The following is a 27,374-nucleotide window of genomic DNA, read 5'->3' as shown; positions in this document are numbered from 1 at the left end:
CACCTGTAATCCCAGTTTTTGGGAGGCTGAGGCAGGAGAATCATTTGAACCTGGGAGGCGGAGGCTGCAGTGAGCTGACACTGTGCCACAGTGCTCCAGCCTGGGCGACAGAGCTAGACTTTGTCTCAAAAAAAAAAAAAAAAAAAAAAAAAAGTAAGTAGAATAAAGGGAGTGAAAGCAAGAGGTGCTCTTCAAAATTATTATTTGCTCATTGGAGAAATACACGCATGTACTACTTTGTAGTAGTAACATTTTCATTGTTTTTTTGTTTTTTTTTTTTTGTATTGTTTTGTAACATTTTCATTAAACAATAGAAGCCTGGCTCCCACTTCTCCAAATGAAGTGGGGGGAAAAGTGTTGTAACTGGATGTCATGATCAGTCATCTCAATTATAAAAGTTAGGTGACATTGTCTCTTTGGGACGTTGTTGAGCGGTGAAGCCAGCTGGGCTTCTTGGTCGGGTGAGGACTTGGAGAACTTTACGGTTTAGCTAAAGGATTGTAAATGCACCAATCAGCACTCTGTGTCTAGCTAAAGGTTTGTAAACACACCAATCAGCACTCTGTAAAAACGCACCAATCAGTGCTCTGTGTCTAGCTAATTGGGTGGGGACCTGAGTAACTTTTCTGTCTAGCTAGAGGATTGTAAACACACCAATCAGCGCTCTGTGTCTAAAGGTTTGTAAATGCACCAATCAGCACTCTGTAAAAACGCACCAATCAGCATTCTGTGTCTAGCCAAAGGTTTGTAAACACACCAATCAGCACTCTGTAAAAATGGACCAGTCAGCACTCTGTAAAATGGACCAATCAGCGCTCTGTAAAATGGACCTATCAGCAGCATGTGGGCGGGGCCAAATAAGGGAATAAAAGCTGGCCACCCGAGCCAGTGGCGGAAACCCGCTGGGGTCCCCTTCCAAGCTGTGAGAGCTACATTCTTTCGCTCCTTGCAATAAATCTTGCTGCTGCTCACTCTTTGGGTCCGCACTACCTTTATGAGCTGTAACACTCACCACGAAGGTCTGCAGCTTCACTCCTGAAGCCAGCCAGACCACGAACCCACCTGGAGGAACTAACAACTCTGGACGCGTCACCTTTATGAGCTATAACACTCATGGCCGAGGTCTGCAGCTTCACTCCTGAAGTCAGCGAGACCAGGATCCCACCAGAAGGAAGAAACTCCAGACATGTCCAAACATCAGAAGGAACAAACTCCAGACACACCATCTTTAAGAACTGTAACACTCACTGCGAGGGTCCGCAGCTTAATTCTTGAAGTCAGTGAGACCAAGAACCCACCAATTCCAGACACATTTAAATACAAATTAGTAAGTAGAATAAAGGGAGTGAAAGCAAGAGGTGCTCTTCAAAATTATTATTTGCTCTTTGGAGAAGAAATACACACATGTACTACTTAGTAGTAATAACATTTTTATTAAACAATAGAATCCTGGCTCTCACTTTTCCAAATGAAGGGGGGAGAAAGTGTTGTAATTGGATGTCATGATCAGTCATCTCAATTATAAAAGTTAGGTGACATTGTCTCTTTGGGACGTTGTGACCAGGCCATGTGAATGGAGATTGTTGAAGGATAGGCCTCTCTCCACCAGGTATGCCAATCACGGGGGTAGGGGTGGTGACTCTTCTGTTTGGATGTTTAAAATGTACATTAAACAGACAAAATAAAATACGAATTAAAAAAAACTAAAAAACTTCTTATCACCAAAGGGCAGAAAAAAACCTGTGTAAATAATACCTTAAATTAAAATTAAGAAATTAAAAGGCAACTTGTTAATAAAAAATCTTTTGATCCAACTTTTTTCCTTAGAATTCTAAATCTTATGTTCACTCCCTTATAACAAGTGTCAATTAATTAGAACCTGGTAAAAATAAGGAAGTTTACCCTAATTGCTGGCTGGTTTTTTTTAGTATAGGAGTATGTGAAGAAATAAAGCTTTTTTCCCAACTCGTTTGAAGGCAGTTTTTACTGTTTTGATTTGAGAATAGGAGACACATGATTTATCATTTAAGAATGTGCTTCTTAATCCTTTGCACCAATGATGCTTTTTGTGGAAATTCTCTACTAAACATGGTATGTGATGTTATCTTCCCTTTAAAGTGTTTTTCCCCACTTTGGCCAGTTTTGATGTTTATCATCTCTCTCTATAAGTGTTTTGATGAGATGTTGAGAGGCGTACTGGTATGGCTGTCTGCTGCCATGCTGACCCAGAAGTAGGAACTACTTTTGCTGCATTCCGTGATATTCTATCTGGCTGTAATGATATTCCCAGAGTGTTCCAGATATTTATATGCATCTGATACAAAGTTATTATGAATTAAAAACATAAACCTGGCTTTGCAACTTGACTATATCAGGAGGAAAGTTGTTATTGGTTCATGACTTTTTGATAAGTCTGTTACCAAGTATTTTTAAGCCATTAGGCCTTCAAGCCAAGTGATAGTCCCTGAGTAACAATGGAGGAAGCACCACTTAATCTAAGTTGCATGTGGAGGTGACAAAATCTGAGAGCTTTTAATGATTCATCCACCCCATTTAACTTAGGGCTACAAGGAAAAGTACTCTTTATGCAATAGTTTCTCATGTAAATGTGGGAAATTTTCTCTTCTTGGCACAATTCCACAAATACATAGATATATCCCTTTTCAAGAAAATAATGCCAGCCTCACCTTAAGTTTCTTATTTTAGGATTGCAAATTCTAAATTATTTATTTTTGGAGTAGCCACAGAAAAATTCTGAACCTGGGCTGACTCACCCAACACAAAATGTTTTGACATAATCTTCCTTGATTGGATTGTTGAAAGAGAATGTAAATTTATCTTACTATTAGCTTAGCTCAAACAATGAGGAAATTAAGTTAATTGATATGAAGCCACATTTTCTGTATTGAAGATGCATTCACAGGACAATTTTTGTTTTAGCTTTTTAGAGTCAGTGTCTTTATCATCAGTGGAGATACAAAATATATGAATATGGTTAGATCCCGTCTTATTTGTCATGCACTTAGCAAAAACAACCCGAAAAACAAAAGGCAGTTTTCATTTATATTCATTTGGAAAATACACTTTTAAATTATTATTATCAGAAATCTAATTATAGCCTGTAATCCCAGCACTTTGGGAGGCCGAGGCAGGCAGATCACCTGAGGTTAGGAGTTCAAGACCAGCCTGGCCAACATAGTGAAACCCAGTCTCTACTAAAAATACAAAAATTAGCCGGGCATGGTGGTGCATTCCTGTAATCGCAGCTACTTGGGAGGGTGAGGCACAAGACTCGCTTGAACCTGGGAGGAGGAGGCTGCAGTGAGCCGAGGTCATGCCACTGCACTCCAGCTTGGGTGACAGAGCGAGACCCTGTCTCAAAAAAAAAAAAAAAATCTAATTATAGAATAAATCATTTGTTTACATTATCTATTTTTTAATTTAGAAAGCTGTTATTGCTCTTTTTTTTTTTTTTTGGCAGAGTTTCACTCTGTCGCCCAGGCTGGAGTACAGTGGCATGAACTTGGCTCACTGCAACCTCCGCCTCCCGGGTTCAAGTGATACTTGTGCCTCAACCTCCCGAGTAGCTGGGATTACAGGCGTGTGCCACCACGCCTGGCTAATTTTTGTATTTTTAGTAGAGATGGGGTTTCACTATGTTGGCCAGGCTGGTCTTGAACTCCTGACCTCAGGTAATCTGCCCTCCTCAGCCTCCCAAAGTGCTGGGATTATAGGCCTGAACCACTGCATTTGACCCCATAATAATTTTTAATTAATAAATGTTAATTGAATGTTCATAGTTTCAGAAGGAACAGTTCTATAAAATTTATAATCTGATGGCAAAAGAAAGGGGCTTCACTGGGACCTCTGGAAGATTTTTGTTTCCTGAACTTGGTGGATGAGTGGATTAATATATGATTCACGCCTGAGATATTTAGAGACTAAGAGGATGTCTAGAGGGCTGTGGTTTGGGATGCCACTGCAGTTCTGCAAATATTTCCTGTGGATTGGGGTAAGAGAGAGAAGAACATTGTGTGCTGGTTTTAGAGCCTGCGCAAGCAGGCAGAAGGAAGCTGGTGGTGTGCTGATGGTGACTGGGGGTGAGGAGGGACTTAGAAGTGACCAGGTGGAAAACAGATAGATTCATCAGTGTAAAAAATTCTGGCGGTGAGATATCCCCAGTGATGGAGTGGAAGAGATCTTGGAAGAACCTATTACAATGCCCCGTGTTACAATAAGTAGGCTTTAAATCCCCGTCAATCACAGGGAGCAGCAATGCTGGGTCACCAGAGTAATACAATTAAATAAGACCTTCACTACTGCCCATACCTCTTCTCTGTGTTCTCCAGTCCCTCAACCTTATATCCAGCCGTGGAGGCATTAGAAGCTAGGTTTTGCAAAATGAGGTGCTACATGGATTTGCTTCTGTCACTATTGAACACTGATGGTTTTTCTTAAGTGCTTCTGATTTTTTTGGAAGTACTGTCTGCACATGGTAGCTACTCAGATATTTGTCAAATCAAAATTAGTGGAATAGACTGGGCGCGGTGTAATCCCAGCACTTTGAGAGGCTGAGATGGGCAGATAACCTGAGGTCAGGAGTTCAAGACCAGCCTGGCTAACATGGCGAAACTCTATCTTTACTAAAAATACAAAAATTAGCTGGGTGTGGTGTGTGTGCCTGTAGTCCCTGCTACTCGAGAGGCTGAGGCAGGAGAATTGCTTGAACTCAGGAGGTGGAGGCTCCTCCATGCCCAGCTAATTTTTGTATTTTTAGTAGAGATGGGGTTTCACTGTGTTGACCAGGATGGTCTCGATCTCTTGACCTTGTGATCCACCTGCCTAAGCCTCCCTAAGTGCTGTGATTACAGGCATAAGCTACCATGCCTGGCCAGCACTTTCTTAATTTTTGGCACAAGCACACATCTTAATTTTATTTTATTTTTCATTTATTTCCTTTATTCCTTCCTTCCTTCCTTCCTTCCTTCCTTCCTTCCTTCCTTCCTTCCATCCTTCCATCCACCCATCCTTCCGTTTCTTTCTTTCTTTTTGAGGTAGTCTTTCTCCGTTGCACAGGCTGGAGTGCAGTGGCATGATCTCGGCTCACTGCAACCTCTGCCTCCTGTGTTCAAGCGATTCTCCTGGCTTAGCCTCCCAAGTAGCTGGGGCTACAGGTGCCCACCACCATGCCTGGCTAATTTTTATATTTTTAATAGAGATGGGGTTTCACCATATTGGTCAGATGGGTCTCGAATTCCTGACCTCAGGTGATCCACCCGCCTTGGCCTCCCAAAGTGCTGGGATTACAGGTGTAAGCCACTGCACCCAGCCTGTTTTTATTTCTTGCCCCAGTTGTGGAATCAACCATTTATCCAAGAAGCCCTGATTCCATTGAGTGACGAAGGGTATTTAAAACCAAGATCTGAGAACTAGATGTGCTTATAACTGCAAACTTTTTAAACCACCCATTAGATAGTTATTCTATAAATGATCATTTTCACCAGGGCCATCACATGTTATACATGCCATTACATGCTCTTTCTCCTGATTTCATATTCTTTTCTGCTCTGGGATTTGGAGCCACTGTGTATGTTTGCCTATTTAGGAAGCATTGCTTGCCCTGAAGTCTGCACTTTTGAAAAGACTTTAATTGCTCTCACTTTGGGCAGTTCAAAGGTTACTGGATTTTATTTACTATCTTACTTACTTGAGTTACTTTTATTCTGTTCTTTCATTTATCTCTATTAAATAAAGATGTAGACTGTACTTAATTGTGTTTTCCTCTAGTTGATGAAACAAGGCTAAAAGGTGATTCTGGTTAATTTGTTACTCATTTGGGTTATCCATTTATCTGGATTTGATTTGAGATGTTGTTTAGTCTTGGTTTGTAAAGAGATCTGTACTGAACATTTCTGTGTTCTTTGCCTAAAATGTCCTTTCACAGGCTGACGTAGTGCTGCTATTTGGAGTGTGGGAATCCAGCTATAGGGAATTGGTTTTATGTGAGAGTCTGGCTGAGTTTTTATTTTCTTTTCTACTCAAAGATTATGTTTTATATTCCTGTCATTTGAAATTTGATTTTGCTCCTGACAATGAAAAATATTTAACAATGGTAATTCTCTTCATTCTTTAATGATTCTATGATCCATCTGCCAGAATGTGAGCTGCATTCATTTTGTAAAAAATGTTTGATCTTTGGGACATAGATCTAATTGCTGACATAGTTTCTTTAGATTCCATGAAAATATATTTAAATTCTTAATATGAAGACAAATTTTGTGATTTATTTTCATTTAGTCTGTGTGGTTTATAATAGTTTTTTTTAATCTCCTTATTTGAATAAGTCTTCTAGGATTTAGGATAATCTGTGCGTGTGTGTGTGTGTGTGTGTGCATGCATGTGTATAAGTGTGTGTATGTGATTGTGAGTTTAGTCAAGGTCACTTTTAGCAAGATGCATTGACATGGTCATCAGAGCCTTTGAAATTGTAGACTCCATTTGAATAATAGTTTTGAAGACTTTTTTTCCTTAAAAAACAGTGTATGTTGTAGGCAAGATAGTATCTTGATACCTAGCTCCTGTCAATCTTCTGAAAACATTTATTTTGATAGTTTATTTGAAAAACATCATAGGCATGCATGGAATACTGTAAAAGGCAAAAATATGCACCAGTCAGGTGAAAAGTGTTTATTAAATTCCCGCTATACTACTGTTTCCTGTGTCCCAGTGTTCCAGCTATTCAGATCAGACCGGACCTCTTTTCATCTGTATGGATGTTGATGTTCCAAGTAGGGAGGAATTGTGACTCTGCCTTTTGTGTTGGCCTGAATTTGGGGAGTGCTCCTCCTGTGGGGCCGCAATCATTCTGAATTGTTCCAGGAAAGCTGTCTATAGGGGCATCCACACTACATTCCCGTGGGAGAAGCCCCAGCTGTGTCTGCAGTGGGGTACCATGAGGGAACAAGACCTTTCGGTATCACAGAGGCTGCCTGCCTGTTGGGGTAGAAGGTGCTGTCTAGTTGATGAAAATGAAACGTATGCATATGAAACAATTGCCAGACAAAACATAGCTTTATATATTAGCATTCCCAAGTTGGATATAGTAAAACAAAGTGGGAATTCTGTAATAAAGACAGATACCAGTGTAAACATTTTTCTTTTTTTGTTCAGTATGCTTTTGCTGCATCACAGGATACTGCTTAACTTACCAATTTATTTACCTTTGGTGACTAGGGACATATGCTTCTTAGTATTACATTTCAGAAGTTTTAGGTGCTGTGTAATTAATCAGCCAGTTTTGCTGCCTTTCTGTGATAGAGATTGAGGGGTCCAACTTCAAAGGTTATTGATGTAGTAAACCATATTAATCAGATTTTTGGTCTTTGAATAATATATGATTTTTTTTTTTTTTTGAGATGGGGAGTCTCACTCTGTCGCCCAGGCTGTAGTACAGTGGCATGATCTTGGCTCACTGCAACCTCTGCCTGCCGGGTATAAGCGATTCTCCTGCCTCACCCTCCAAGTAGCTGGGATTACAGGCACATGCCACCACGCTCAGCTAGTTTTTGTATTTTTAGTAGACACGGGGTTTCACCATGTTGGCCAGGCTGGTCTTGAACTCCTGACCTCAATTAATCTGCCTGCCTCAGCCTCCCAAATTGCTGGGATTACAGGTGTGAACCACTGTGCCTGGCTAAGATCGATGAATTATTGATACTCATGGAAATATTTTGTAAAATATTACTCATAGTAATGAGTGTTTACAGTTCAGTAATTATAGAATCATAGAAAGTAGCTGTGTATCTTTGGATAAGGCACTTAGTCTTTCAGAACCTCAATTTTCTCAATAATAATTAAACTAGGACAATAAAATTTACTTTGTATAGTTCTTGTGAGACTTAAATGAGATGACACATATGAAGCACCAACACAGTCCCTAGAACACAGAAGTGCTCTGTACATGTTGACTATTATTATTATAACCCTAAATTGCTGCTATTAGTTGACCTTATGGAGTCTTTGGGTTATATGTTAATTTAGATTGGCTAGCAAGTATATTGGGAGGTCTCTTGCTGTATTGAAATTTACATAAATCTTATTGGAATCCTGCTGAGGTTGGTTTTGGAATCTTGCGTGTAGGAAAGTAACTATCTGTAGGTTGGAGATGCTGTATCTGTACCATAAGGGCAAAAGAGAAAAGGAAATAAAGCAAAATGAGGTACAACTGTGTGAATCTACCTTATTATACACATGGTGGCAGAAGGACAAACTACTAAATTGACAGTATGGTTGTGGCAAAACTTCTTTCCAAGTAATGGGAAGGTTTTTCACCAGGTCAGTAGAAAAAATGAAGTGAAATGCTGTAAGACTGTAAAACTTTGGACCATTTGCTGACCACATCTCATTTAGTTCTCACAAGGGTACTGTCTGCAAAACAAAAAAACACAAAGACCAAAAACACTAGAGAACTGGCTCTTGGTTTTGTTTCTGAATTAACTCTATAAAAGTAAAAAGTGGCTAAGAAGAATCTTCAGAATAGAAAACTAACTCTTTTTTTTTTTTTTCAGGTGTAGGGTATCCAAAGTGGAAAACTGAAATGAGCATTAGTTCTAGTTTTGTTATTGCTTGGCTTCATGACTTTGGCCAAATCACTTAACCTATCTGGTCTTCAGTATTTTTCATCTGTAAAGTAAGAATTTTTGCCCCAGACCCATTTAGCTCTAAAATTCCTTGGTGTACTTTTAGACATACAAAATGAAATTTGCATATCACTTAAAAATTTATTGGCCCAGAGTGGTGGCTCACACTTGCAGTGAGCTGAGGTCCTGCCATTGCACTCCAGCCTGGGCAACAAAAGCAAAACTTTTGTCTCAAACAAACAAACAAAAAATTTATTAAATAAAAAGTTAATTATTAATAATTAAATAAAAACTAAATAATTTTTTTAAACATCTTATTGTGGAAAAATTTAAAGTCACCTAAAGTAGAGATAATAGTTTAATAGATCTTTTTTTTTTTTTTTTTTTTTTTTTTGAGACAGAGTCTTGCTCTGTCTCCCAGGCTGGAGTGCAGTGGCGCTGTATCGGCTCACTGCAACCATCGCCTCCCAGGTTCAAGTGATTCTCCTGCCTCAGCCTCCCAAGTAGCTGAGACTACAGGCACCCGCCACTACGCCTGGCTAATTTTTTTGTATTTTCAGTAGGGATGGGATTTCACCATGTTGGCCAGGCTGGTCTGGAACTCCTGACCTCAAGTGATCCACCCCCGCTTGGCCTCCCAAAGTGCGGGGATTACAGATGTGAGCCACCACACCTGGCCAGTATAATAGACCTTGAGATCTTAAGATCCCAGCCCAATAATGATAATTCATGGCCAATCTTACTTTGGTGATGGGATCACAACTCACTGCAGCCTCCTTGACCCCTTGGGTTCAAGAAATCCCCTCACTTCAGCCTCCCCAGTAGCTAGGACTACATGTGTGTGCCACCACATCTGGCTAATTTTTAAATTTTTTTGTAGAGATGGGGTCCTGGGCTCAAGAGATCCTCTTGCCTTGGCTTCCCAATGTCAACTTTATTTTATCAAAAAATTTTTAATTGATATATAATAGTTGTATACGTCTCAATTATTTTAAAGCAAACCTCAGATTTCATCATTTCATTTCTAAATATTTCGGGATATATCTAGTAGGAAAGGACTCTTTTTTTAACACATGAACATCCAGGCCAGGTGCTGTGGCTCACGTCTGTAATCTCAGCACTTTCGGAGGCCAATGCCATTATCACACATAAGTAAAAATAATCATAATTCCTTTATTTATTTGTTATTTATTTATATATATATATATTTATTTATTTTTGAGATGGAGTTTCGCTCTTGTTGCCCAGGCTGGAGTGCAATGGCACCATCTCGGCTCACTGCAATCTCCGCCTCCTGGGTTCAAGCGATTCTCCTGCCTCAGCCTCCCAAATAGCTGGGATTACAGGCATGTGCTACCATGCCTGGCTAATTTTGTACTTTTAGTAGAGATGGGGTTTCACCATGTTGGTCAGTCTGTTTTGGAAGTCCTGACCTCAAGTGATCCATCCCGCCTCCGCCTCCCAAGGTGCTGGGATTACAGGTGTGAGCCACTGCACCTGGTCTTTCTTTCTTTCCTTTTTTGTCATTATTCCTTAATATCATTGAATATACAGTTGTTTTTCAGATTTTTCCCAATTCTCTCTCTCTTTTGTTTAGTTGGTAATTTGAATTGGGATCCGAATAAAGTAATCATAGTAATTGAGTTATATATTTCTTAAGACTTTAAATTTATAGTTCCTTCTCAGTCTTTTTTCTTGAAATTTGTTAAAAAAACCAGTTAATTTATTCTGTTGTGTTTTTTGATTTTGCTGAATTCCTGTGATGTTAATTTTTTTTTGTTCTTTATAAACTGATCTATAACTTGTTCAGGTTTGTGTGTGTGTGTGTGTGTGTGTGTTTGTTGTTTTTTTTTTTGGCCAAAAATACTTCATAGAAGGTGGTGTGCAGTTCCACTAAGAGGCATATAATGGCTGGACATTACTTTCTCTGTGATGTTGGCAGGCATTGATGATGATTTCCCAGATCTGTGAATTTATTAGGAATTACAAAATGTGCTATTCTAGTTCTATCATTCCTTCTTCATATATTAGTTGGGAAACTTTTGTAAGGGGACTCTTTCTCTCATCAGTTATTTGATTACCCTGAGGTATAGGCAGGAGAGATGCACATTCCCTTTATTTACCAATTGCCATAATAATGAATTTTCCCCTAGGCTTTACCAGTGATGGCTATTTTTTTTTGTAATATCATTATGAACCCACAATATTGAGCATATTTGATGTGCTTCAATTTATTGCAATTATTATCCTTCTTGATGCTCACATTCTCAGGCCAGTAAAGGCCTTTCCGGGTTGGCTTCTGCGTCTTTTTGACGTGACCAATAATTTTTGATAGCTTCCTTGATTTCTGGTAAAACAAGATATTCCAGGAACATTTTGTACCTTTCCTGCCCCATCCTGGAATCAGCCATTTCTTCAAGGACTGTTAGTTCCTCTTAGTGGGAAGTGGCATTTACATACTACTGTCTGATAGTAGGAATCTCAGTGATACTGGGTTAGTCTTTGATTCTAGGCCTTTTTAGTGGATGGATAAGAAAATAAATATTAAAAAAGAATATGCGCTGGGTGCGGTGGCTCATGCCTGTAATCCCAGCAGTTTGGGAGGCCAAGGCGGGTGGATCACCTGAAGTCAGGAATTCAAGACCAGCCTGGCCAACATGGTGAAACCCTGTCTCTACTAAAAATACAAACATTAACCGGGCATGGTGGCATGCGCCTGTAGTCCCAGCTACTCGGGAGACTGAGGCAGGAGGATGGCTTCAACCCAGGAGGTGGAGGTTGCAGTGAGCCGAGATTGCTTCACTGAACTCCAGTCTGGGCAATAGAGTGAGACCCCATCTCAAAAAAAAAAAAGTCCTGGTGCGGTGGCTTACACCTGTAATCTCAGCACTTTGGGAGGCTGAGGCAAGTGGATCACGAGGTCAGGAGATATCAAGACCATCCTGGCCAACATGGTGAAACCTCATCTCTACTAAAAATACAAAAATTAGCTGGGCTTGGTGGTGCGTGCCTGTAGTCCCAGCTACTCGGGAGGCTGAGGCAGGAGAATCACTTGAACCTGGGAGTTGGAAGCTGCCGTGAGCCGAGATCGTGCAACTGCACTCCAGCCTGGTCACAGATCAAGACTCTGTCTCAAAAAAAAAAAAAAAAAGAAAAAGCATCAGGAGTTTATACCTCCTATCATTTTAATTCAGAAACATCCTACACTAGAAAATGAGTAGAGAAATAAACAGAATCCAGATATGTATGTACATTTTGAAGAATTACATTACTTACTATGAAACATTTTATTGCATTTTATTCTCCTTTCAGGTAAACAGTCTATTGTTGGAGTTTCTGTAGTTGCTTAGAATATTAATCTTAACCTTCTAGCTAATAACAATGGTATTACTTTTAAATATACACTGTTTTTGAACTCATTACCAGGATAGGTCTTAGTCCTCTTTGAAACCTGCTTCTTTCTTGTCTCTAGTAACCTATCATTGACCAGGTCTGTATCTTAAAGAGTGCTAGGTTTGAGCTGTCCTTGAACTGACAAACAATGGAGATGAGGATCACAAGTGAAATGGCATGTATAGAGGCCCAGAGGAATTAAAGAGTTTGCATGTCTGAAGAACGGCTATTCTAAGTATGCATGTCACGGGGTGACCAGAGATAAGATATGGGGAGTGAGTGGGGGCTAGGTCACAAACAATTCAGTATGTCATGCTAAGGAACCGTTATTTTTATCCTACAGGCAATTTCCTAAGAATTTCAATAAGGAAATGTCTTGATTAGAATTACAAATTCGAAAGGCTTTTGTAGCCACATGAAGAATAAACTGAGACAGGGGAAGTGGTAAGCAGGCTATCGCAGGACATGAGAGGCTGGATGGATTTGGGAATTACTTGGCAGGTCAAATAATTAGGAATTAGTGATCTATTGGATATAGGCAGGAAGTAAAAGAATAGAGTCTAGGATGGCCCTTAGGTTTCCTTCAGTTTGAATTAGTGAATGTAGAAGGAGCAGTCTGGGTTGGTGGCATATGAATGTGGCTTAAGTGGGATAACTTCTTCTTAGGGGTTGTCAGCTTGCATTCCCTTGGACTTTCTGGTGGAGATGTCCATACATGCATAAATATATATAAACATCTTTTTATTTAAGGACCCAGACTTGGGTTCAAATCCAAGCTCTGTTACTTCCTATTTGTGTGACCTTGAGTAGGTTAGTTAACCTTTCCATGTCTCGGTTATAGTTGTAAAAAGGGGATAATTCATAGAGTTGTTGTATGAATTAAACAATCTAATTGACAAAAGTCTAACAGAGTGTCTAATACACAGTAACTTGATAAATGTTGTCATTGTTATTCTAGATACGGGAATTTCCAGTATCTTGTTTAGAAGGGATGAGATTCATTAGAGAGATGAGAATGAGAAGAGAGAGGACCAAATATGGACTGTTGGGGAATGCCAACAGTTGAACCTCAGAAACTCAGTTGCTGGGAGTCCTCTACCCTCAATAGGTTATTTCAGACATCACTGGAGGGAGCAGAGGTTTATCTCTGTCCTATAGCCGGTTGTAACAAGTGTTGTTTTTATTCCCAGACTTATATATTCACATTCACTCATTTATTAAACATGCTTTTGCTAAGTTACTGGTAGACGTAATTCTAGGTGCTAAAGATATTGCAGAGAACAGTCACCTTGGTCACAGGCCTCAGGGTACTAACATTCTAGAGGAGAGAGATATCCATCAAAAATATAAAAGTATCCACTAGTGATAAGTACTTTAGAGAGAATGAAAATATCATAAAATGCTAGAGAATTCCTAGGAGTCTATGTTAGATTGGGTGGTAGAGAAAGCTTCTCTGAGGAGGATGTAGTAGCAAGCCATGTGAAGATTGGAGAGAAATACATCCTAGGTTGTGCAAAGGCCCCACCTTGGGAATAAGCTGTGGAGAACACTAAAAACAACATCAGGGCCCAAGATAGGGCATTGGGAAAACAGACGAGCTGAGGCCAAAGAGTAGGTAGTAACCAAGCCATGTGGGGCCCTCTAAGCCAGGATAAAGAGTGGAGGTTTATTTTAAGTGACTTGGAAAGCCCTTAAAAAGCTTTAGGCAGGAAAGTAGTGCACTGATTTACCTTTTCAAAAGGTCACCGTATGGTTGAGCGTGGTGGCTTATGCCTGTAATCCTATTACTTTGGGAAGCTGAGGTGGGAGGATTGCTTGAGCCCAGGAGTTGAAGACTAGTCTGGACAACAAAGCAACACCACATCTCTACAAACAATTTTAAAAATTAGCTGGATGTGGTGGTGCATGCCTGTGGTCACAGTTACTTGGGAGGCTGAGGCAGATGGATTGCTTCAACCCAGGAGTTTGAGGCTTCAGTGAGCTAAGATCACACCACTACCCTCCAGCCTGGGTAATAGAGCAAGATCCTGTCTCAATCAATCAATCAGTCAATCACTGTGATCACAAGAGTAAAAAATGAGGTAGGGAGAGCAGAAACAGGTGGCTAATGGAATAGTCTAGATGAGAGATACTTTATTTTGTTCTCTTTTTTCCTTTTATTATCAAGTGAAAGCCTCATCCTGAGTCTCTTGGTTGCTTGGAAGCCTCAAAGCTGTCCTTGAACAGATCCCTGTCGGGAGAGTTGTTTTGATAATTGAGGTTCTCCAGGCCTAGAGCAGTGATGACCTACTGAAGGTCGTTAACCTGACTCTTAACCCAGGGCAACAGGGGTTAATGAGTGGGGTTCTAAGAGTATGAGCATGTATTCAATTACTTTCTTCTGAGGAGAGTTCATAGCTTCTTACCAGTTTGTCAAAGGGACCTGTGACCTCCAAAAGTATAACCATTAACAAGACAGTGTGTTGAGCACTGATGGGAGAGAGGGAAAACACAAAGTCAGACATAATTAAGAAGAAAAATGGGGTAGGCAGGCCAGATCATATGGCACTCAGGGAAAATATTAAGAGATAATAAATCTTTTCCCCTTAGCTTCCTCCCTGTACGTTTTTACCAACGTCTAGAAATTCACGTTTTGCTTTCAGTGTCCATAAATGCCACAAGATGGCGAGGTTGCTCCTTAAAATGAATGTGAATTACTAAGTGGAAGAGAGGGAGAAAGAGAAAGAAAATGTGTGTTGGGTATTCCTCTCTGATTTTCCATAACTTCCCTGATTTTTCTTAGCTCTTTACTTGAATATAAAGTAGAATCGACATGCATACATTTTTCCTCTTTAATTTAGATTTTAATCATAGTTGTTTTTGGAATTGTAAAGCTAAAAATAAAATTTAAAGGAACTATCTGGATCCCAGGCTTAACATTTTTTCTACCTCTTCATTAAATTATTAATGAATAATTTCATTCTGCACATCACCAACAGAGTAATCTTAGTAAAATACCATTTTGATGTTCATTCTCTGCTTTAAAATTTTATTTATTTATTCTCATAAAATTTGTTCATAGTACTGGTAGTCAGTATTTAAATAGTTACAAGTATAAGGTGAAAACGTGGAATAATTTTTGACTCCTAGTATGGAATATATATGTTTATTATTATTATTATTATTATTTTTGAGATGGAGTCTTGCCCTGTCGCCCAGGCTGGAGTGCAATGGCACGATCTCAGCTCACTGCAAGCTCTGCCTCCCGGGTTCAAGCAATTCTCCTGCCTCAGCCTCCCAAGTAGCTGGGATTACAGGCATGCGCCACCATGCCTGGCTAATTTTTTGTATCTTTAGTAGAGACAGGGTTACACCATGTTGGACAGGCTTGTCTTGAGCTCCTGACCTAGTGATCCACCCACCCCGGCCTCCCAAAGTGCTGGGATTACAGGCGAGAGCCACGTTTATTATTATTATTGTCAGCTTCTTCGCTATTATGAACAAGTGCAAGATTCCATGTACAAAATATCTTAATTTTTATGGTTTATTAAACAACATAATTTAAATGCTTAGATGTCTATTGTCATCATTTGACATACCTCAGGGTAGTTTTCTTTTTGTTATTCTCAACATTTTGTAGAAAAGGTAAGCTAATATATTATTTATACATTGATTAATGCATCTTTAGTAATTATGTATATTTAGCTCTTGATATAAAATTCATTTTGCTTGTGTTATCTAATCAAATTAAATCCTCATAAGAAATCTATGAGATAAATGTGAATATTGCCATTTTACAGATGAAGACATTGAGGCTTAGGAAGATTGAATGAATTGTCAAAGATTTAATAGTTGGCAGAACTATAATTTGAATCCAGATTTTTTTTAATCCTAAAACTCCCCTTTTTCCCTATACTTTACTGCTTCCAATGAGAGCAACTATTCCTTTTCTCTTTAATAGAAATACTTAGAAGTTGTAATTTAAAGTAATTAGGATATTTGTGTCTCTCCCTTGTCCTAAGCTGAACAAAAAGAGAATTTTTCCTGCAGGCCTTTATTTAGAAGAGTCCTTTTAGAGTTGCACTGATGGTGAGGGACCTGGGTTTGTCCTATTTGAGGGATTTGGGCTCCTGGCCAGAAGCACCTGATTTTCCGAACCTAGAGTTAACTGAAACTTAATTTCTTTTGTTGACTTCCTGCTGAGATAACAGGTGGTTCGCAGTGCACAGGCCTTCCTGCCGATGGTGGCAGCTTCTTTCTGTTCCTGGAGACTTGTTTTGTGCTGGGGACTACCAGTGGTTTGAAAACCATTGCTTTGAAGGCTGGAATCCCGGGCCAGGGTGCCCTCTACAGCAGCACACTGCCTGCCCTGGAACTCATTCTCTAAAACTTGGCGTTATTTCTGCACAGAGAATGTTGGCTTATAGTTTATTTCTCTTTATTTGCTTCATATCCCATTGTTGTTCTTCTAAAGACTGAGAAAGTAATAGTTAAGAATTTATACATTTTGTTATTGATATTGGGAGATAAAACTGTAATTTACCTGAATCAAGACGTTTGGGTTTTTCAGTATGGTTTTATGTGGCCGGGCGTGGTAGCTCATGCCCAATCTCAGCACTTTGGGAGACTGAGGCTGGTGGATCACTTGAGCTCAGAAGTTCAAAACCAGCCTGGGCAACATAGTGAAATCCCATCCCTACCCAAAATGCAAAAATTAGCTGGGTGTAGTGGTGTGTGCCTGTAGTCCCAGCTACTGGGGAGGCTGAGGGGGGAGAATTGCTGGAACACAGTCAGTCGAGGTTGTGGTGAGCCCCGACGGTGCCACTGCGCTTCGGTCTGGGTGACAGAGTGAGACCCAGTTTCAAAAAAAAGAAAAAAGAAAAAAAAAGAAAAAGATAATGGTTTTATTTTTTCTTCATGTAACAGTTCTAATTGAAAGATAGGCATAGTGGAAATAAAATTGACCATGAATAATTATTGAAGTTGACCGATGGGTTTATTATATATTCTATCTATTTTTATTTGAAATTTTCCAAGATAAAACATAAGCAGAGACATGTTTTAACACCTTTTTTTAATCATCAATAATTATAATCTTGAATTATTTTAATTCCTTCATATTAAGTGATAATTTTATCTGTGGAGTTTGTTTTACATACTCTTATTTGTGACAAAGATCATTTCTGGTGGCGAATGCATCTGGGTAGATTAATTGGTGATTATCACTCACTTTTATGGTTTTATTTATTTACTTTTTATAGATTGTTTTTGAAAAAAATTTTTGTTATTTTTATTTTTTGAGACAGACTCTCACTCTATTGCCCAGGCTGGAGTGCAGTGGCATGAACTTGGCTCACTGCAACCTCCACCTCCTGGGTTCAAGTGATTCTCCTGTCTTAGCCTCCCAAGTAGCTGGACTACGGGCATGCACCACCACGCCTGGCTAATTTTTGTAATTTTAGTAGAGACGGGGTTTCACCATGTTGGCCAGGCTGGTTTCAAACTCCTGACCTCAAGTGATGTGCCTGCATTGATCTCTCAAAGTGCTGGGATTATAGGCGTGAGCCACTGCATCCAGCCAAAAAATTACTTTTATATAAAATATTTTTGCACTAATTCATTCCTTCAATAAATGTTATTGAACACTGTTCTAGAGGCTGGGGATACAGCAGTGAACCAAACAGAAAAACATTCTGGAGTATACACTTTAGTAGGGAGGAGACAAAATAAATCTAACAAATAATGGTATTGTGTTTCTATTGTGATAAGTGCTGTGGCAACATATATAACGAGGGTGCTCTTTTACAAAAGGTTGAGGGAGAGTCTTCCAGGTGGCTGGAGAAACAAGGCTTGCAGGCAACCCTTTCATGGCCTTCCTAAAGCAGCATATGCAGGGAATATCAGCAAGTAGCTGATGTGTATGGAAAGCTCTTCATTGGGTCACTCTGCTTGATATGAAGGATTTGGAGACAAATTTATGTAGCTTCTGATACAACCTTTATTTATTTTTATTTTTGTTATTATTTTTTGAGGCAGAGTCTTTCTCTGTTGCCCAGGCTGCAGTGTGGTGGTGCAATCTCGGCTCACTGTAACCTCTGCCTCCCGGGTTCAAGCAGTTCTGCTGCCTCAGCCTCCCCAGTAGCTGGGATTACAGGCGCCTACCACCACACCCAGCTAATTTTTGTGTTTTTAGTAGAGATGGGGTTCCACTGTGTTGGCCAGGCTGGTCTTGAACTCTTGACCGCAGGTGATCCTCCCACCTCCCAAAGTCCTGGGATTATAGGCGTGAGCCACCACGCCTGGCCTGATACAACTTTTATGATGTAGCAGTAAGCATCAGGACTGAGGGGAGTAGAAGAAAATCTTTCCTGTGTTCTGTTGATTCTTGCTGATGGCAAAAAAAAAAAAAAGAAAAATTTGACACCTTCTCTACCTTCTCTTTGTAATCTTAAAAATCACTTAGTTGATGTTATTGTTTATTTATGTCCAAGTCTTAAAATCATTTAGGTTTTCTTTGTTTACTTGAGAAAATACATAAATAGAACTCAGGGAGATATTGTTTTGCTTAACTTTGTATATTAGCTTAACTTTGTATATTACTGTGTACAAAGCAAGGGTAGCAAATACCTGTTGGAGTCAGGGAAGTACTTGAAACCCGGCTGAGGCATATGGAAGTAGAGTGGTGGACCCTGTGGCAAATCAGAGGATTTATGCCCTATGTAGAGGGGAGAGGCAATACTCGACTCTAATTGATTATTGCATGTGAGAATGTGGGCCTGGTTTTGAATTATTTCCTTTTTTTTTGTTTTAAAGGGAGTCTCCCTGCATTGTCCAGGCTGGAGTGCAGTGGTGCAATCTCAGCTCAATGCAACCTCCACCTCCTGGTTCAAGTGATTCTTGTGCCTCAGCCTTCCCAGTGGCTGGGATTATAGGCATGCACCACCACACCTGGCTAATTTTTGTATTTTTAGTAGAGATGGGGTTTCACCATGTTGGCCAGGCTTGTCTTGAACTCGTGACCTCAAGTGATCCGCCCACCTCAGCCTCCCAAAGTGCTAGGATTACAGGCGTGAGCCACGGTACCCGGCCTGAGTTTTTTTTTAAGAATAGCCAGGGTAGGCCAGGCGCGGTGGCTCATGCCTGTAATACTAGCATTCTGGGAGGCTGAGGCAGGTGGATCACTTCACATCAGGAGTTTGAGACCAGCCTGGCCAACATGGCGAAACCTTGTCTTTACTGAAAATACAAAAATTAGCTGGGTGTGGTGGTGCACGCCTGTTATCCTAGCTACTCGGGAGGCTGAGGAAGAAGAATCACTTGAACCTGGGAGGTGGAGGTTGCAGTGAGCCGAGATCGAACCACTACACTCCACCCTGCTCGACGGGAACGAGACTCTATCTCAAAAAAAAATGAGTAGCCGGGGTCGAGCACTATAATGAATTCTTACTGCCTTCTTCAAGGAATAGTATAGATCTAATAGTCTCGAAATGCTGCAGGATTTCTGGATACAAATGTTTCTAACACACTATATTGTACAGTGGTTTTAGCACACCCTGTGTGGTGCTGAATATGTTTATTTTTGTTGTTTTAGGGTATGGTCAGACAGGTCCAATTTCTCAGCGAGCTGGTTATGATGCTGTTGCCTCGGCTGTTTCTGGTCTGATGCACATCACAGGGCCTGAGGTAGGTATCCTTCCTTAGAATATTCATAATTTCTTCCCTTACATATTCCAAAAGGATTTTACTCTGCACTAACCCATAGGATTAAATGAGTTGTTAGGTTGGGGCAAAAGTAATTGCTGTTTTTGCCATTGAAATTAATAATTTTAGAAAGAAACCAGGGAAAGTGAATGCTTATGAAAGTAAAACAGGAAGTGTTCATTACAAATGTATTGAGTCCAAACATCAATTTGGCCACATGGAAAAGAGCAATGTTTTTAGCAAGAAGCCATAGATCAGATGGTGAACACACTTTCCACATTTATTATGTTATTCAAGCTTAATATAGGCACCTTTGTGTGATTTAGGAATATTCCTTCTTTGAAATAAAACAGTTGACTAGACTAGACCACGGATGTCCATTTCTACTAGAGTGCCTTCATCTGCCATGTATACATAGCAGAGGGTCTCTTTTTCCTTTTGGAAAATTATAGGTAGTTATGTATTTGAAAATTTGTTGCTTAAAGCCTCCCTCAGGTTTAAATGTATCTAATTTGTTATGTGCCTTAGATTCTGACAGTGAAATAATTATTTGATTTTATAATAATTCCTCTCCATTGATAGTGGGTTGGGAAGTTCCTAACAAGTATTTAGATAGCCAAAATGTGGTTGGTTAGATTAAAAAAAAGACTCTCGGGGAAAGCAATATGAATGACGTTAAACAAAGTGAAAAAAAGTGTGAAAGCCTAGTAAATAAAAATGCTAAAACACACCCATTTCAAAACAAACTAGATTGATGGCCTTAAAAAACTTGTTTCAGTGGGTGTTCATTCTCCAAATCACTTCTTCTAGTTAATTCTTCAGGAAATATTGCTTGCTGTAGTGTTGGAATAAACTGAGACAGAGTAACCTTAAGTCTTTTGCAGTCTTCCTTTTATTTAATTTTTCTTATTAATTAATTATTTCCCTTTGCCTCTATTTTCTCATGATGAGATTTACTTTTTATTAATTTCAAAGCAACTGTTGGGGTTTTAATTTCTTGAAATATAAAGTTATTGTACTTTCATCTTCGTTTCATTTTCACAAGTCTTAGAAAAAAATGTGTGTGGCCTTTGCTTTTTTTTTTTTTTTTTTTTAAGACAGAGTCTTGCTCTGTCACCCAGGCTAGAGTGCAGTGGCGCGATCTCAGCTCACTGCAGCCTCTGCCTCCTAAGTTCAAAGGATTCTCCTGCCTCAGCCTCCCGAGTAGCTGGGATTACAGGTGCCAGCTACCATGACCAGCTGATTTTTGTATTTTTAGTAGAGACATGGTTTCACCGTCTTGACCAGGCTGGTCTTGAACTCCTTACTTTGTGATCCAATCCCAGTGCTAGGATTATAGGCATGAGCCACCACACCTAGCCTGTTTTGTTTTATTTGAGACAGGGTCTCCAGGCTGGGAGTGCAGCCTCCGTGGCACACTGCAGCCTCCTGGGCTCAATAGATTCTCCAACCTCAGCCTCCAACATAGCTTGGACTACAGGTGCGTGGCACCAAACCTGACTAATTTTTAAATTTTTTGTAGAGATGGTGTTCCATTATGTTGCCCAGGCTTGTCTTGAACTCCTGGACTCACGACATCTTGGCCTCCTAAAGTGATGGGATTACAGGCATGAGCTGCTGTACCCTGCTGGCCTTCCCTTAAAATATTCAAGAGCACCAGTTTTCTTTCCATCCATTGAGAGAATAGAGCATGGACATTTCTCTCATTGCTCAATTCCATAGGCTCTCATATGGCCAAGACATTCTTTATTGTGAATGGTTTTATTTAAGAGTGTTGAACTCAATTAGGAATATGTGAAAAGATCTGGGATTTAAAAATTTCTATATTCAAATGGTAAAATGAATTAAATGAAAAACTGTTGAGATGGGGGATTACTGTAGTTCCTTTAGTACATTGCACTGTGGTCTAACAGGGATAACCACACAGTATATGCTCAACCTTATAATTTCTCAGTCAATAACAGCTTTTATCTCTTGTGTTACCCTACTCAGGTGATTTTTGTTCTAGGTGAGCAAATAACATTTATTGAGTGCTTGGTATGTGCCAAACATTGCTTTATATACTTTCCATGTATTACATTAAGTAAGCTTAACTCTCACACTGTATTTCTTTCACATGGACACATCTTTCATTCCTTAATTAAGTTACACATCAACCTAGTAAGTAGTTACTGCATCTGTTTCCTACTGTACGGTGGGAATGGTGGTAGGCGCTGGAGATTAAGCAGGCAACAGGACAGGCACAGTCCTTATCTTCCTATAGCTGTTAAGTAGGGAAAACAAACATTAGCAGAAAATATTTATTACATGCAAATAAAAAGAACTGCGAAGAAGAGTACAGGGTGCTATGAACATATATAAATAACAGTGTGGCTCAGGCCATTATTATGCTTCTAAAGATCTCCATAAAGTGTGGTTTGACAGCTAAAGATAAAAGCTGATTGAAAAGAATCAGGCCAGCCTGGCACAGTGGCTCATGCTTGTAATCCCAGCACTTTGGGAGGCCAAGGCGGGCGGGTCACCTGAGTTCGGGAGTTCGAGACCAGCCTGATCAACATGGAGAAACCCCATCTGTACTAAAAATACAAAATTAGCCAGATGTGGTGTTGCATTCCTGTAATCCCAGCTACTCTGGAGACTGAGGCAGGAGAATCACTTGAACCTGGGAGGCAGAGATTGCAGTGAGCTGGGATCGCGCCATTGCACTCCAGCCTGGGTGACAAGAGCGAAACTCCATCTCCAAAAAAGAAAGAAAAGAATCAGAAGAATCAGGCCATGCTGGGAGTCCCCCTTAAGAGAGTTGTTTTCCCTTATCTTATCAGCAATATATTAACAATTCCCTAAGCCTCTCAGCAGAGATTGTACGGGAAAGCACTTCTGAAAGCCTTGGCTAATATTTTTAACCAGCCAGTGCACACACACTATTGCCAATTATATCCATTGCATATGAACTTTTCTGTAACTGCACAGCCATGTATCTGTGCTGTAGCATAACTCCATGTTGTCAGATGAGTGATTGGAACTCAGGCTTCTCTGACATCAGGAGGCTTCTCCACATCACCCTACGCGGTGGAGCCCAAGTTTATCAGGGTTGTCGGTCAGGGAAGGCATCTCTGAGGGCATATATTTAGGGTGGGATCCTGTTAAGCATTAGCTGATTAGCATTAGAGAGTAATGCATGGTATTGCATGTCATCTAGATGCTGGAGAGTCTGGTAGTTTTGAAGAGCCAAAAGAAGGGCAGTGTCACTGGATTATTGTGAACTAATAAGGAAGTGGGGCCAAATGTGGTTGGGGAGGTAAGCAACAGTGGCTGAATTTATTGCTTGTGGATTTATTACCTTACTTAATAGTTTGATGAGAAAATACATTATTATATGCAAATATATTTTTAGTGATAATCTCATATGTTTCTCTCTTGAAATCGAGTGATATTCCAAAGATATAGACTAGTGTTATAATGAAAAAACTCAAAGTGCAACTTTTTTTCCTATAATGTTATAATAATGTCATTTTTATTCAAAACTGGGCATATCTAAATGTATAGTATAGGAACTGGGCATGGTGGCTCACGCCTGTAATCCCAGCACGTTGGGAGGCTGAGGCGGGCGGATCACTTAAGGTCAGGAGTTCAAGACCAGCCTGGCCAACATGGTGAAACCCCGTCTCTACTAAAAATACAAAAATTAGCTGGGCATCGTGGCACATGCATGTAATCCCAGCCACCCGGAAGGCTGAAGCAAGAGAATTGGTTGAACCCGGGAGGTGGAGGTTACAGTGGCCCAAGATTGCACCACTGCCCTCCAGCCTGGGTGTGAAAGAGAGACTCTGCCTCAAAAAAAAAAAAAAAAGGAAAAAGTATACTGTAGGGAAAATTTTATGAAAGAAGTCTTTATGGCCTGGCGTTGTGGCTCATGCCTGTAATTCCAGCACTTTGGGAGGCCGAGGCAGGCAGATCATGAGGTCAAGAGATCGAGACCATCCCGGCCAACATGCTGAAACCCCGTCTCTACTAAAAATACAGAAATTAGCTGGGCGTGGTGGTGTGCATCTGTAGTCCCAGCTACTTGGGAGGCTGAGGCAGGAGAATCGCTTGAACCCAGGATGCAGAGGTTGCAGTGAGCTGAGATCACGCCCCTGTACTCCAGCCTGGCGACAGACCAAGACTCTGTCTCCAAAAAAAAAAAAAACAAAACCGTCTTTATCATGTGATTTTGGGTAAACTAATTACTGTTGACCTTTACTAAATCTAAAATCCAGCCTTTTACGTATGCTGTGGTGTTGTCAGATTAGATTATATTTGATTACGGACAAAGAGAGAATCTGTTTTGAATTCCTACACTATGCCAGACAGATGATAGACATTTTACATATGTATTTTGATCCTCACATTGGTACTTCCAGGTATGTTTTGACAAACTCTTTTTTTTTTCTTTTCTTTTTTTTTTTTTTTGAGATAGGGTCCTCACTCTTGTCACGCAGGCTGGAGTGCAGTGGCACAATCTCGGCTCACTGCAGCCTCCACCTCCTGGGTTCAAGTGATTCTCCTGCCTTAGCCTCCCCAGTAGCTGGGATTATAGGCATGTGCCACCATGCCTGGCTAATTTTTTTTTGTATTTTTAGTAGAGATGGGGTTTCACCATGTTGAGTGGTCTCGAACTCCTGACCTCAAGTGATTCGCCCACTTCGGCCTCCCAAAGTGCTGGGATTACAGGTGTGAGCCACCATGCCGAGCCTCGTATTGACACATTCTATAACTGAAGCTTAGAGGCTTACATAACTTGATATGTAAAGTACTAAAGCCCAACTTTGAACCCAGGTTTTCTTTACTTCTGTAGCCTGTACTCTTTCCACTCCCCGTGATACCTGCAGAATGATCCTGATGTCTGTTGTATTTGCACCTTGCTTCTGCATGCTGCTTGATATTTGTTACGATGTAGTAAATAGTCCATTTGAAAGAGTGGGAGAGCACTCAAAGAGTTTGGGGTTCTGGCTCTAATTCACTGCTGTCTGTTCACTGACTGCCTAAAATGGGCCTCAGTAAGATGTAAGCCTCATAGGAAAGACCATGGTCCTTGATTTGGTCACTACTTTATGCATAGAACAGGCCCTTAGTAAACAATTATGTTGAGTAAATGAGTAAATGAATATCTGGTACTGTGCTATGTGGCATATGTATATATATATATATATATATATATATATATATATATATATATATATATTTTTTTTTTTTTTTTTGAGACAAGGTCTCACTCTGTTGCCCAGGCTGGTGTAATCATGGCTCACAGCAGCCTCAACATCCCGGGGCTCAGGTGATCCTCCCCACTCAGCCTCCTGAGTAGCTGGGACCAAAGGCACATGCAACCATGCCTGCATCCATCTCTCTCTCTCTCTATCATCTGTTTATCTATCTATCATCTTTTTTTAATGCATACAGAATTTGAAGAGATTGGGAATGAAATCAAAGTATGAGAGATTCTGGAAAGTAAATGACTCAGACATATGTGATATGTGTTCTGAGTAATAATTCAACTGTAAATCTTGGCACAGTTAAACATCAAGAAGAATTATACTGAGCAATCAAATGAACAAAGACGTATTGACCATATGTGTAGTGTTGTATTAGGTACCATAATATGTTACTCTGTAAGGAATTATTTCCTTCCCTAGATTAGATGTATATGCATGGAAAAATGAGAAAATAAAAATAACAGAAAACTGAATAAAATTAGTGGTATGTTATGTTGCAGATAATACATCAGATTGGAAGATAAAGCATCTTTAATTTTCTTCTTGAGGATTAACAACATTGGAAAACTCATGAGTTGGATGATCCTAGAGGCTTGGGGCTTGGGAGTGTGTGTCTGTCTGTGTGTGTTTGTGTGTGTGTATGTCTATATATGTGATGTTGACAACGAAGGCAGTTCTTTGCAAGCAGCTGAGAGTGGCAGATGTATGAGGGCAAGTTGATATGGTGGCAGTTGTTAGATGTTTCTGTGAGAACTTCCATGGTAGGAATAGCCAAGAATTCAACTCTATGTCCTAGTTTCCAGTGCAATAAATGCTCCTCACAATTTAAAAAAACTTAATTAATAACATCTTCAGAATCTATTTATGGCTTACACTGAATCTGTTGGAGAGAAGTTTTTATTGTAACTTGATGATGTATAGGCAGAGTGCGGTGGCTCACGCCTATAATTCCAGCACTTTGGGAGGCTGAGGTGGGTGGATCACTTCAGGTTAGGAGTTCGAGACCAGCCTAGCCAACATGGTGAAGCCCTGTCTCTTCTAAAAATACAAAAGTTAGCTGGGTGTGGTGGCAGGTGCCTGTAATCCCAGGTACTTGGGAGGCTGAGGCAAGAGAATCACTTGAACCTGGGAGGCGGAGGTTGCTGTGAGCCCAGATTGCGCCACTGCACTCCAGCCTGGGTGACTGAGCGAGACTCTGTCTCAAAACAAAACAAAATTAAAAAATATATATAAAGTATAAATGTGGTTCAGGGTAGGACTTTAAGGAAGCGGTGGGACTTGAGATGCATGGTGCCTGGAAAGATAGATAGAATGTGGATGGATTAAGACATTCCTAGACATTCCCAGGGGAGATCACACAGTGGAAAACAAATGCAGAGAAGCAGGAAGGAATCAGGCGGTCTTAGGGAAAACAATAGGCCAGTCACAGAGGCGCTGAGAGTTAAGGTTTCAGAACATAAGGGGAAGGTTGCTTTAGGCCTTACTTTGGCAAGTCTTCAAGGTCAAGTAAAGAAGTTGGGAGGTTGTTTGCTCAAAGTGAAGTTCAGAAGATGTTTCAGAAGGGGAGTGATATGATGAAAGCTGTGCTTCGTAAGATTAGTTTGGCCCAAGTGTGCAGGATGGATTAAATCAAGTTTATAAGCATTGTTCCTTAGATATTTATCTCCTCCTTTAAAAACTAAGAAAACACAAAATTACACAAGGAGAAATTGCTCTTACATTGCTGTCAAAAGGCGCCGTATTATTCTTAGTTTTTATTTTATTTATTTTTCGAAGAGGTAATACATTCACATAATACTAAATCCATAAGATACATAAGTAGGTGGACCGTATAATTCATCATACAAACCAGGACACTTTTGAGAGAGAGAGAGAGCAGGAAGGTCCTCTGTATGATTACGTTGGGACATAAACTGGGTCTTTTTCCTTGAGTGTCTAACGGTCCACAATATAAATCTCCTTTCCTCTGTGCCCATCCCACCTTATTCTCTTCCTCAGATGAAATCCATCTTACCAGTTCTTTTTTGTATCTTTCCAGAGATATTCTATTCAAAACCAAGCAAAATAGTCTTCCTCTTTAAACTTTTTTTGTTGTTGTTGTTGAGACAGAGTCTTGCTCTGTTGCCCAGGCTGGAGTGCAGTGGCATGATCTCGGCTCACTGCAACCTTCGCCTCCCAGATTCAAGCAATTCTCCTGCCTCAGCCTCCTAAGTAGCTGGCATTACAGGCACCTGCCACCATGCCCGGCTAATTTTTTTTTGTATTTTTAGTAGAGATGGGGTTTCACCGTGTTGGCCAGGCTGGTTTCAAACTCCTGACCTCAAGTGATCCGCCTGCTTTGGCCTCTCAAAGTGCTAGGATTACAGGTGTGAGCCACCGCGCCTGGCCATGAACTTTTTTTTTATTTTAA

The 27,374-nt window shown here is 40.2% G+C and overlaps 1 protein-coding gene across 12 annotated transcripts in view; it reads left to right on the top strand.

The window, feature by feature from the left end:
- The window catches only part of SUGCT (succinyl-CoA:glutarate-CoA transferase), a 769,414-nt gene that overhangs the window by 77,669 nt on the left and 664,371 nt on the right, over positions 1-27,374 (top strand). For all 12 annotated transcript variants that reach the window (XR_010158439.1, XM_054655560.2, XM_009452971.5 and 9 more), the window contains one exon: positions 19,603-19,694. Coding sequence is in view for 11 of the 12 variants with exons in the window: in XM_054655560.2 (XP_054511535.1) it covers positions 19,603-19,694 (92 nt within the window). In the remaining variant the exon portion in view is untranslated. The remainder of the gene's footprint in view (positions 1-19,602; positions 19,695-27,374) is intronic.

The sequence above is a fragment of the Pan troglodytes genome, chromosome 6 (genome assembly GCF_028858775.2).
Source record: "Pan troglodytes isolate AG18354 chromosome 6, NHGRI_mPanTro3-v2.0_pri, whole genome shotgun sequence".
Lineage (NCBI taxonomy): Eukaryota > Metazoa > Chordata > Mammalia > Primates > Hominidae > Pan > Pan troglodytes.
This window is presented reverse-complemented; position numbering and strand designations above follow the sequence as displayed.